The 12801-nt window shown below is 42.0% G+C and overlaps 2 protein-coding genes across 2 annotated transcripts in view; both read right to left on the reverse strand.

The window, feature by feature from the left end:
• Positions 1 to 11548, reverse strand: part of LOC127228926 (vomeromodulin-like) — a 39878-nt gene extending 28330 nt beyond the window's left edge. The window contains 8 exon segments of the mRNA XM_051194028.1: positions 746 to 816; positions 1543 to 1600; positions 1938 to 2025; positions 8646 to 8801; positions 9497 to 9598; positions 9904 to 10220; positions 10222 to 10394; positions 11284 to 11548. Of these exon segments, the coding sequence (XP_051049985.1) occupies positions 746 to 816; positions 1543 to 1600; positions 1938 to 2025; positions 8646 to 8801; positions 9497 to 9598; positions 9904 to 10220; positions 10222 to 10394; positions 11284 to 11548 (1230 nt within the window).
• A 2-nt stretch (positions 11549 to 11550) lies between these two features.
• LOC127228937 (vomeromodulin-like) overlaps positions 11551 to 12801 on the reverse strand; it is a 60992-nt gene continuing 59741 nt past the window's right edge. The window contains exon 19 of the mRNA XM_051194037.1: positions 11551 to 11563. Coding sequence (XP_051049994.1) covers positions 11551 to 11563 — 13 coding nt within the window. The remainder of the gene's footprint in view (positions 11564 to 12801) is intronic.

Consider the following 12801-nt stretch of genomic DNA (forward strand, 5'->3'; position numbering starts at 1 on the left):
ACTGTCTGTATGTCTCCTTATTTTTTCTATGCAGTCTCCCGCCATCTCTCTGAACTATATTGTTTTTGCAGTGGATGTTGGAACATCCAGTGAGGAACACAGAGAAGAGAGACATATGTAGACTTCACTGGGGTTTCCTCCTGTCCTATGTATAACTCCTTATTTTTTCTTGACTTTAGTGTGACTAATAGTATCTGGAAAGCATGGCTATGTAGTTCCACATGTGATGTGTGTAGAAGGATCTGATCATAGTCCTTTGTGTATGTTGTAAGTTGTTGATGACTGTCATCCCAGATGTGCATGGTTTCTGCTTCAGCCTCTGAGTGCGGTTTTTTTTTTTTTGCTGCATTTCCAGAGGGAAAGCTGAGCTAGTCATGTCCCCTCTCATCATAACTTATTACACCCTGGTTTTGCCTTTCTGGTTGGGGAGTCGGTGGTTGGCAGGAGCTGGCCCTTTTTGTTTTGATGTGAATACTCTACTGAGACTGCAGACCTCAGCTGGGCCAAGTTATGATTTTGTCAGTTGGAGTGCCTCACAGGTCGTCATCCTGTGCATTTGAGTGGAGAGGAGCATTAGGCTGACCAAGTCCTGATGGACACTCACGGGACTGATCCCAGTTCAAGATGAGGGGTTCAAAAAGATCTGATCATTTCTCTGTCCTGACATTTTAATCTCTTTTGTGTGCTTCCAAGTATGCTTTACAGTCTTCATCCAGTTGTTATTTCAAAGACAGTGACTACTTACACAGTAGAGGATGGAAAGTCCTTTGGGAGAAATCCTGGTATCTTGAACCTGGTACTTGAATAAGCTGCTGGCTGTTGAGGAGAGGAAGGGGAAGAACAGAGAGAGCCCACACTGCCACTGATGGCTGTTGCATCCCAAACTGTACTCGTGTTCTCCCCCTACACACCAGTACGGGCAGCTGCATCTGTCTGCCTGCCAGACACAAGATGTTGCTGTGAACATCTTCCATATCTCATAGGATGCTCTGAGTTTTGGGTTGACCGACAAGAATTTTTTTTTTTACCTGATGTGTCACAATCTGTTTGGAAAGGGAAACACTGACTATGTAGACCATGTATTTTTTTATACTGTGGGACTTGAGTAATATGCCCAATTTCCTACTTCACCTCCCTGGGTTGTTCAGCCCAATATTTCCTCCCACCTTGGCCGTTGGCATGTTTACTGGGATATTGTAAAATGTCCTCATCTCAGAACCCCAAGACGATGTCCTTGGACTGCTCTTGATTCAGACTTTATGCAGTGTGTTTTTGAAAGCTTTTTGGTTTGGGAAGCTTTGTGCTGCCCCCACAGGCACTGTGTTCAAATCTTTTCCATGTTTATGAATTAAGTATCTTGAGGTAAAGGTCAGTTGGATCATTCTTCCTGCTTTGTTCGCCTAGTAGCTTGTGTGGGCCTTTGTAGTTTTGGAGTGTGGTATACTAGAGACTCTTGTTTTATGGTATATCACCCTATGAAATTCCCCATGGTCCGTGAGTCATTATAGTCCATTGACAAGAGAACAACAAGAAAGTACTCACCATTCTTGCAGTCAATAAAGTCCTTGAGAACAATGGCACAGGAGTTAGATTTCTCCAGCTGTGGAGTCACCACAGGTTAGCTTAGCTGAGTGAGTATCAGGAGCCTGTTTAATCTGCCTTCCTCCTCCCCTGCTCTCCTGGGCTTCCCCTTTCCTGTGCTATTTCCCTGGTCACTCTCATAGAAGTCATCCACTGTTTTTAAATCTCATATTTCTAGTCTGTAGTTAGAGATATGATCAAAAGAGCTGCTTGTCCATGGTGGTCCTTCTGCTTCTGAGGTTCCAGTCTTGATGTAAATTTGTCTTAGTAGCAAGGCATTTACAAAATGCAATTTTCTCCTCTAGTTCCCAGTGATTCAGGTCTGTGAGTGAGTCTCACCCATTCCCTGGACTTACATTCTTATTCATCTCTGCTGAGAGCTCTCTTGGGATGGAATCATTCAAGGGCAAAGACACAGGGAGAGGCATAGTAGTTCCTGTGACTCTGTGGAAGATACACATGTTGAAATAAGTGTTCATCGAGTCCTTTTCTACCACCAAATTCCCCAGGGAGACCTGGAGACAGACCTAGTCATACAACATCTGCAGCCATTGGAGCCTAGGCCCCACCTGCACTCATTGGGAGAGAGCCTTGGACCCACCAAGAGATGGATAGAACCTGCCTGTACCCACTGGAGGATATGATGGGAAGATGACATTATAAGAACACTTTCACATGCACCTTGATCCCCCCAAACTCCACATGTAGGGCTATGCCATCCAGGAAGGGTCATCTAAATCTGTCAAATCATTTGAAGTAGGGACTTGGACTTCTCTCCTGTCTCTAGGTTAAGGGAGTATCCCTCCTTGGGGGATGTGCCTGCAAGGTCCTTTTGTGCACCAGGAATATATCCTGGTTCTAGTGTCTGAGGTCCCTTAGACTGCTCAGGCCTTCTGGCTGAGACCCATGTTCAGGGGGTCTGAGTCAGTCCCATGCTGGATTCCCAGCTATCAGTCTGGGGGCCCATTAGCTCCTCCTTGTTCAGGTCAGCTGTCTCTATGTGTTTCTGCAGCGTGGTCTTGTCCTCCATCTCTGCATCTGGATTCTAGTTCAGCTCAGTGTTTAGTTGTGGGTGTTTGCTTCTGTTTCCAATAGGTATTAGATGAGGCCTCCATGATGGTGGATAGGTTAGTTGTTGATCCCATTATCAGAGAAGGGCATTAAGGGCATTTATGGTAGCCTTTCCACTGTTGCTCAAATTGTTAGTTGGAGTCAGTCTTGTAGGTCTCTGGACATTTCTTTAGGTTCAGTTTTCTCTTCAATCCTATAATGGTTCCCTCTTTTATGTGAGGGAGGAAGAGAGGCTAGGAGGGAGGGAGGGAGAGGAAACTAGGAAGGATATGTAAAATAAAAAAATAAATAAAAAATAATTATATAAAAAGAACACTTTCAACAAAAGATAGACTAATATGACACCACCAGACTCTAGAGAGTCTACACAGGCAAGACCTGAACATCCAAATAGAGATGTAGCAGAAGAGACCGACCTTAAAATCAACTTTATGATGAAGATAGAGACTCTCAAAGAGGAAATGAGAAAATCTCATAAAGAAATGGAAGAAAAGCCATACAAAAAATGGAAGAAATAGAGGAAAAGAGAAACCAAAATATGCAAGAAGTCAACTCATCTTTCAATGAATGCTTGGAACACAAAGAAAAACAATCAAACAGATGAAGGAAATAATTCAAACAGTTCAAGACCTGAAAACTGATATAGAGACAATAAAGAAAACACAAACTGAGGGAATGCTTGATATAGAAAATCTAGGTAAATGATCAGGAACTATAGATGGATGCATAACTAACAGAATAAAAAATATGGGAAAGAGAATCTCAGGTGCTGAAGATGTGCTAGGTAAAATAGATTCATTAACCAAAGAAAATCTCAAGTCCAACTCATCCTTAACACAAAATATCCAGAAACTATGGGACACCGTGAGAAGACCAAACCTGAGAATGAATGTGAAGAAGCCCAGTTGTAGGTGTAGAAAACATATTCAACAAAATCATAGAAGAAAACTTTTCTAACCTAAAGAAGGGCATGCCTATGAAAGTACAAGAAGCATAATGGGCCCCAAATAGACTGGAGCAAAAAGAAAAGTCTCCTTGCCACACAATAATCAAAACACCAAACATACAGAATGAATGAATATTAATGGTAGCCAAGGAAAACGGCCACGTAACACATAAAGGCAAACCCATCAGAATTACACCTGACTTCCATGGAAACTCTGAAAGCCTGAAGGTTCTGGATAGATATTCTACCAACACTAAGAGACCAAAAATGCCAGCCCAGACTATTTTACCCAACAAAGCTTTCAATCACTATAGATGGAGAAAACAAGATATTCCATGACAAAAACCAGATTTAAATAACACATGTCCACAAATTTATCCCTACAGAAAGTTCTGGAAGGAAAATTCTAACCCAAGGAAGTTAACTACACTGACATGAGCATAGGCAATAGATGATCCCACATTACCAAAAGCCAAATACAAAGAAAAGGAAATCCACACACAATACCAACACCAAAAATAAAAAGAAACAAGAATCAACAATCAGTGGTCATTAATATCCCTCAATATCAATGGTCTTAACTCACCTATAAAATGACACAGGCAACCAGAATGGATATGAAAACAGAATCCCTCCTTCTGCTGGCTGCATACAAGAAACACACCTCAATTTCAATGACAAATGTTACCTCAGAGTAAAGGATTGGGAAAAGATTTTCCAATTAATTGGATGCAAGAAAAAACTGTGTGTAGCAATTCTAATGTCTAATGAATTAGACTTTAAACTAAAATAAATCAAAAGACATGAGGAAGTTCATTTTTTATTCATCACAGGAAAAAATCCCATCAAGATGAAGTCTTAATTTTGAACATCTATGCCCCAAATGCAAAGGCATCCAAATTCGTAAAAAAAACATTATGAAAACTCAAATCAACATAAAACCTCACCCACTTATAGTGGGGGATTTCAACACCTCATTCTCAACACTAGATAGGACCTCCAGACATAAACTTAAAAAGAAACCAAGGAACTAAGAGAAACAAAGGAACTAACTAAACCAATTGGAGTTAACAGACATTTTATAATGTTCCCCCTTAACACAAAAGAATATACCTTCTTCTCAGCGCCACATGGTCTCTAAAATAGACCATATGCTTGGCAATAAGGCAAATCTCAATAGGCACAAAAACATTGCAATAACTACCTGTATCTGATCAGATCACCATGCTCTAAAGTTAGAATTCAACAACAACACAAATTTCAGAAATCCCACAGAGTCATGGAAATTGTACAATGTGTGATTGTCCATTCTTGAGTCAAGGAAGAAATAGAAAGAAATTAAAGATTTCTCAGAATTCAATGATGATGAAGACACAACATGACCCAAACATTTAAGACACTTTGAAAGCACTGCTTAGAGGAAAATTCATAGCACTAAGTGCCCAGATGAAGAAACTAGAGAATAGTCACACTAGAGAATTAACAGCACAACTAAAAGCTTAGAACAAAAAGAAGTAAAATCACCATGGAAAAGTAGATGCCAGGAAATAATCAAATTGAGGACTGAAATCAATAATGTAGAAATAGCAAAATAATACAATGAATCAAAGTAACAAAGAGTTGGTTCTTCTAGAAAATCACCAAGATAGACAACCCTCTATCAAAACTAACCAAAAAAGCAGAGAGAGAGAGAGAGAGAGAGAGAGAGAGAGAGAGAGAGAGAGAGAGAGAGAGAATGAAAATTAACAAAATCAGAAATGAAAAGGGGGTACATTACAATGGACACTGAGGAAATCCAGAAAGTCTACATGTCATACTTTAAAAACCTTAATGGAAATGAACAATGTTCTGGATAGATATAAATTACCAAAATTAAAACGAGACAACAAATGGGCTGAGAACGAAATCAAAGAAACATCACCCTTTATGATAGTCATAAACAATGTACATTATCTTGCACTATGCTAAGCAAACAAGTGAAAGAGCTATATAATAAGAACTTTGAGTCTTTAAAGAAAGAAATTAAGGAAGATACCAGAAAATGGAAAGACCTTCCATGCTATTGGATAGTTTAGGATCAACATAGTAAAAATGACAACCTTACCAAAAACTATATACAGATTCAATGCAATCCCCATCAAAATCCCAGCACAATTCTTCACAGACCTTGAAAGAACAATTCTAACTTTATATGGAAAAACAAAAGACTTAGGATAGCCATAACAACCCTGTACAATACAGGAACTTCTGGAGTCATCCGCATCCCTGACTTAGAGCTCTATCATACATTTATAGTCTTGAAAACAGCTTGGTATTGGCACAAAATAGACAAGTAGATGAATGGAATCGAATTGTAAAACCCTGATATTAACCCACACACCTAGAAACACCTGAAAATAATAAAAAAAAAAGAAAGAAAGCATCTTCAACAATGGCGCTGGCATAACTGGATGATGGTGTGTAGGAGACTGCAGATAGATCCATATCTATCACCATGCACAAAATTTAAGGCCAAATGGATCAAAGACCTCAACATAAATCCATCCACAGTGAACATCTTAGAAGAAAAAGTGGGAGGTACCCTTGAATGAATTGGTACAGGGAACTGCTTCCTGTACATAACATCAGTAGCACAGACACTGAGATAAGCAATTAATAAATGGTACCTCCTGAAACTGAGATGATTCTGTAAGGCAAAGACACAGTCAACAAGACAATACAGCAGCCCGCAGAATGGGAAAAGATCTTCACCAACCCCACATCTGACAGAGGGCTGATCTCCTAAATATGCAAAGAACTCAAGAAGCTAGTCACCAAAACACCAAATAATCCAAATAAAAAGTTGGATATAGAACTAAATAGAGAATTCTAAATAGAGGATTCTAGAATGGCTGAAAGACACTTAAGAAAGTGTCAACATCCTTAGACATCAGATAAATGCAAATCAAAACAACTGTTAGATTTCATATCATCTTACTCCTGTCAGAATGGCTAAAATAAAACCACCAATGACTGTTTATGCTAGAAAGGATGTGGAGAAAGGGGAACACTCCTCCACTGCTGGTGGGAGTGCACACTTGTAAAGCTACTTTCAAAATCAGTATGGCGGTTTCTCAGGAAAATGGGAATCAGTTTACCTCAAGATCCAGCAATTCTATTCTTCGACTCATACACAAAGGATGCACATTTGTACAACAAGGACATCTTTTCAAATATATTCATAGCAGCATTATTTGTAATAGCCAGAATCTAGATGCCCTTCAACTAAAGAATAGATAAATAAAATGTGGAAGCAGAAAAAAATTACAAAATCTTGAAATTCCAGGCAAATAGATGGAACTAGAAGAAACCAACCTTAGTGAGGAAACCCAGGCCTAGAAAGACAAATATGGTATGTATCACTCACATATGGATATTAGACACAGAACAAAGGATTACCTGCCTACAGTAAACTCTTCTAAGGAAGCTAAGAAACAAAGAGGACCCTAAGAGAGACATAGATGATCCCCCAAAGAAGGGGGAAGGGGCAAGAGCTCCTGAACAAATTTGGAGCACAGGAGAATGGGGAAGGGGGAAGGAAGTAAGAGAAAGAGGTGGAGAGGAGGGGAGAGGTGAACGTGAGTGATCAGGAAGACAGAGTCAGGGGATGAATAGAGGAGAACAAGAGAAGAGATACCTTAATAGAGAGAGCAATTATAGGTTAAAGAGAAATCTCACACCAGGGAAGGGTCCAGAGATCCACAAGGATGATCCAAGGTAAGAATCTAAGCAATACTGGAGAGGTACCTTAAATGCCATCCTAGAGTCTTTATCCAGTAGCTGACCAAATCAGAAGCAGAGATGCTAAGCACTGAGCCGAACTCCTGATTCCAGTCATAGAGAGATAGGAATGATGAGCAAAGCGACCAAGACCAGGATGGGAAAACCCACAGAAACAGATGACATGAACAAGTGGGAGCTCAGGAACCCCAGCCAGACAGCTGGGGAACCTGCATGGGACTGAACAAGTACCCTTGAACATAGGTGACAGGAGGCCTGGGCAGTCTACTGGACCTCCTGTTGTGGAACCTGTATTATTCGTAGTGAATGAATGGACTTTTGGAACCCATTCCCTCATGGAGTGATTCTCTCTCAGCCTAAATACATGGGGGAGGGCCTAGGCCCTGCCCTAAATGATGTGACAGACTTCCATGATCCCCTATAGAAGGCCTAACTCTCCCTGTAGAGGGGATGGGATGTGGTGGTGGGGTGCATGGGGAGATGGGAGGGAGAGGGAACTGGGATTAATATGTAAAATAAGATTGTTGCTAATTTAACTAAAGAAGAAATAAATGATTATTATGTTGCTGTATTTGTCAGTTTTTATTTTCATCAACTCACTGAAGAAAGAGTCAGGATGATGTTTGGTTTCTCAATGTGTGGGTAAGTCTTGAGTTCTTGCCTTGGTCCTGATCGTTAAGGAAGATGCAAAGATACCTGGCCTAAGCAAAGGCAACCTGGCCCTGAGGTCCCCTGGATGGATTCATCCTTCAGACACTGGAGCACAGTTGTCTTTGATCTTGGCATAGCAGTGGATCTGAATTCCAAGCTTGCTAAAGTCTAGCTAGAGAAATTAAAATATTCTCCTGCCTAGGGCATAGCAGATGGAAGGAAAGGATGTCAAGGCTGGTATGTGTGGGTGAGAAGCATCTCCATGCTCCTCGTGTGAACCAAGTCAGAGGGAGGCAGCTGGCACAGAGAGTGGCAGAGAGATTGTCACTTTCACTGTATGGCCTCATGGTTCTTTCTCCATTTTGACTCAGGTCAGTGCACTGTTTAGGGAAAATCCAAGATGAGTCATTTAAATAGAGTAAGAAGGAAAGATACAAGGTCATGTGAGAAGATTGTTCTTAAACACAGCAGAACATTGCTCGTCAGCTCTCCTGGCATTTCCTGATTGTCCTGTGTACTATGGTGGACCAGCAGTCCGCTGGGACAGCAGGAGGGCCACTGTGACACACATTTGGATTGCATTGATGCAGTAGAAAGGAGGAGGGGTTGTACTTACGTCTCAATTAACTGAATGTTAATTTCATTGACCTGGATGTGGGTGTCTTGGATGTCAAGGTTGACACACTGAGTGTTGTTGGAGGAAACAGCAATTTTCATTGTCACTTCCAGGATGGATTCAAATTGCAGTGCACTGACGACAGGTCCAAGTGCTCTGTGGAGAGGAATGTGAGGTGAATGAAATTCTGCCTGAGACCTGAGGCTCCAGGGCAGAGAAAGGTATTAAGGACTGTCCTCCCGATGTGGTGAAGGTCATCCTCTAGAGGGAAGAACTGTTTTCCAGTCCCTGTGCTCTAGGGCCTCAGTCCTATGCCAGAGAGTGAAGAGGGTGGTCATTTTAGGTAGTTAATGTTTGATGAATAATTGTCCTACCTAGCCTTAAGGAGGTGCCTGTTGTTGGCACAGGCTGCCAGTTTTAAGTTCACCTTCAAACCTAGCACTTAGACCTTCTTTGTTGTGGAAATACATGAGAGAAATGTAGCAGGGGAAAGGCAGGGTTTCTTAACACAAATTTATATATATATATATATATATATATATATATATATGTGTGTGTGTGTGTGTGTGTGTGTGTGTGTGTGTGTGTGTGTGTATGTGTGTGTGTCCTATGTGTGTGTGTGCGTTTGTGTATACATACAGACATGCATGTATAAAATATATTCATATGTATATATTAACATATTTCTGTATATGCAATTTTATTTCGGAGGCATGTTGCCCTCTGTAAGGAAGTCTTGCTGGGAATAGCTGATCTTCTTTTCTCTCTGTGTGTCCTTGTCCTTGGGCTGTAGGATAGGGGCCTGCATCCTCATCCCTGGTGACCCAGCAATCATCTGGAAACATGCTCACCCTTTTCCGCCTATGGTGGCAGTGACTGTGGAGTGGACGTGGATCTCATCAGCTGCCATGGTTATGTCCGTGCTGTCCACTGTTACTTCATCCACCTCTAATCTGCAGAGGGACAATACAGGCTCAGTTCTGCTTCCTGGAAACAGCCCAGCCCTCATGAGAAATACCTGTGGGGAAGGCGGCTCGCCACCTACTAAGCTCTGCTGCTCCTATGCCCCTGAACTGTGCTTCCCAACCAGATTTTTGAGCTCAAGACATCCTGGCAATACTTTACAGAGATTCCAGTGCGAGTAAGCATGTCTTCTGTGAAAGTGGCTGTCACTATGGTTGTTGTATGTTGAGTGTAAGTGTCCCAATGAACATCTTGTTCATCCAGAGACCCCGAGAATTGTCAAAGAAGCACTTACTCAAGCAAAAGCTCTTTGATGTTTATGTTTAGTAGATCTGAAATTGGATCTTCAAGGTCATTGGGGAGTATTTCATTCACCTTGGCCCTGAGAGCCTCTTTTATATTGTCTACATTTTCCACCATGTCATGCAGAGGCTACCTTATAGTGGATATCCCCTTTTCCTTCAGAAGGCCCTTCCCTGAGCCCTTGTCTCCGCTGAGGTATAGTGAGCTGTCCAGGTCACCACTGCCCCCTGGGAGTAGCTGGGTGAGCCCTCCAGTGGCCTTGGACCCTTAAGAGGGCTTTGAGGAATCCTCATTCCCTTCTTTGCCTTTGCCTAGGATCTAGGCCAAGATCACCTGTCCCTTACAGGAGGGAAGTGGGATCTAATTGTGAGAGCAGGTCAGAGTTGTCCAGTGTGGGTATTAGTATCCCAAGCACGCCTGCCATATTAAGGTCATCACACTTCACAATGTTCTCGATCTGTGGGGGCAGCTTGTTCATGAGATCTGAAAAAGATCAAGAGACAATCGTGTTTTGGTTTTCTATTCAGTTCATCCTAGCACTCTCCTCTCTGGAAGGCGACATCTTGAAATTTGGGGCACATGGCAACTCAGAATTCTGCCTTCCAGGTTCCTTGTGCTGCCCCTGCCCTAGTTAAGAATAGCCCTCTGTTGCTGGACAGATGGCTCAGAGTTCAAGAGCAGGGCCAGATTCTGAATTTGGTGTTTCCTTGTTCTGAAAACCAGGCTGAGGCAGTCTACACCAGCTTGGAGCCCAGCAAAGAGGATCCTTATGGTGTGACACAGTCTGTAGGTGGTAAGAATCCACCGGAGTCAGATATTTCCCTTGTCCAGGGTAATATCGGCCTATCCCCAACTTAAATTTGTCTGTATCATGTCAATGCAGGCTGAGGCCTTATCTGAGTCTGACTTCCAGGGTGCATATATATTTTCCTGAGGTCTTGTGTAGTCACACATTCTTGGTTTTATTACCCATAAATTTTACTTCCTCTTTTGTTTTTCAGTGCTGATGTACAGAGGGCTTGACTATGTCACCCTTTGCTCTAACTCTGAGCTGTTTTCAGTTCCCCAGTAGTTTCCCCGTCCCCATTTTAAAAATGTCAATTTGCTACCTTAGATCCAATCTCAGATCTCTTATGAAAACTTCTCCATCTCCCTGAGCTGTTGAATGAGCTGGATTCAGACCCTTGCTGTACCAGAACTTCTAGTCATGACCCAAGCCCCCTTCTCTGTCTAGGCACAAGGAGATGCCATCGGGTCATCAGGTTTGGAAACCACTCATGCAGAGAGTTGACTGAACCTGCTATGGGTCCGGAAATGTGCATGAAAGGTGTGGACAGGATCCAAGAAGATAATTGAAATGAGCCTTACTTACAGTCATGGAGTTTGCCACTGGAGAGGAAGTATCTGGCTGCAGGCGCACACTTGCCACCCTTGGAGGCAGCTGGATGCTTTTTGGAAGGTGAGCCTTGCTTGTTGGTGGAACCTTTGAGGTGTCGTGGTGCTGGCAGGTTAAGAGGAAGGGTGTTCATATTGGGCACAGCAACAGGGAGATTGCTCACCCCTGGAGGTGTTTCTACCAGGTCAAGTGTTCCTGCTTGGATGCTCAACGTGATGACCAAGGCCCGCAGAGCCCACATTGCTATGGCTGACACCTGCAGAAGAGAAATGGCTCACACATCACATTCACCATGGACCTAGAGCTGTCATGTAACTCTGTGCAGGTGACTCCCTGTCTCTCAGAAGTGCGTTTTTTTTCACTTTATTGACACCCTAGTTTGTCCTCTGTTCATGGGAACATGGTCTGATATATGCCTGTTAACATATTCTTATTACTGTTTCTACCATAGGCAATTGTACTGTCAGTATTGGCTGTAACATGTCAATGCGGGTGAGCCCTGACCTGAGGTCTGACTTCCTGGGTTCATTTGTATTCTCCTTCTATTTTGTGTAGTCACACATCTGTGTTATTATCCCACAAGTAGATTTCACCCCCTCTTGTGTTTCTCAGTGCTGATATTGTACTCAAGGCTTGACCATGTTACCCCATTGCTCTAAAACTGAGCTACCTCCTTGAGCCCATGGTAGTTTCCCAGTTCCCATTTTAGACATGTCCTTAATTCAAATCTCAGGGACCTCCCTCTAATATCTACTTTGTCAGTAGTTGGTACTGGACTTATCTAGAGACATCTTATAGAACTGTCTCTGCAAAACTAGATATCAGTTTCCATAATATACCTCATACATGTTGGATCTGAGCTGTGGTGTTTGTCTAAAACTTTAAAAGTCCAGGCACTAAAATTTTCATTCAGGGTTCAAATAAAAGGGACTAAAAACAAGCGAGGGAACTAAAATCTGAGAAAAAAAGAATGGACTCACCCACAATTGCTCCTCTTCTTGTTCTTTATTCCTTTTTTTCTCTCCTGCTTTTCTGTGTCTCTGTTGCTGTCTATCTCTGCATTTGTCTCTCCAATTCTTGTCTTCTTCTCCCTAACTCTCTTTTCTGTTTCTTTTGTCTCTTATGTTCTTTTCTTCACCCAATTCTTGGGGGTTCAGGTATATATACATTTCCAACAGTAATTATTTTTATAACAATGAAAGGCATATGTTTCTCGGGGTCAGCAAGACAGATAAGATTTACACAAGAAACAATAAGCTAAAATTGCTAGGACAATCTTTTACCTTCAATTAGTTAGGGCTGTAGGTCAAAGAAGGGTCAAAATTTGATTTGCACAGGAAATTAAACCTGGTGCCTTCCAGTGCTCAGGCCACAGGACTTCAGGAAAGTTTGCTTTCCCTGAGCATGAGCAAATGGGCTATTACCTATGTTACTTTATGTTCTCAGTGGAAACAGGAGGGGGCAGTAAATGTCTGAGCTAAAATCTTGAGTTAA

The sequence above is a fragment of the Phodopus roborovskii genome, unplaced genomic scaffold (assembly GCF_943737965.1).
Source record: "Phodopus roborovskii unplaced genomic scaffold, PHOROB, whole genome shotgun sequence".
In the NCBI taxonomy this organism is placed as follows: Eukaryota; Metazoa; Chordata; class Mammalia; order Rodentia; family Cricetidae; genus Phodopus; species Phodopus roborovskii.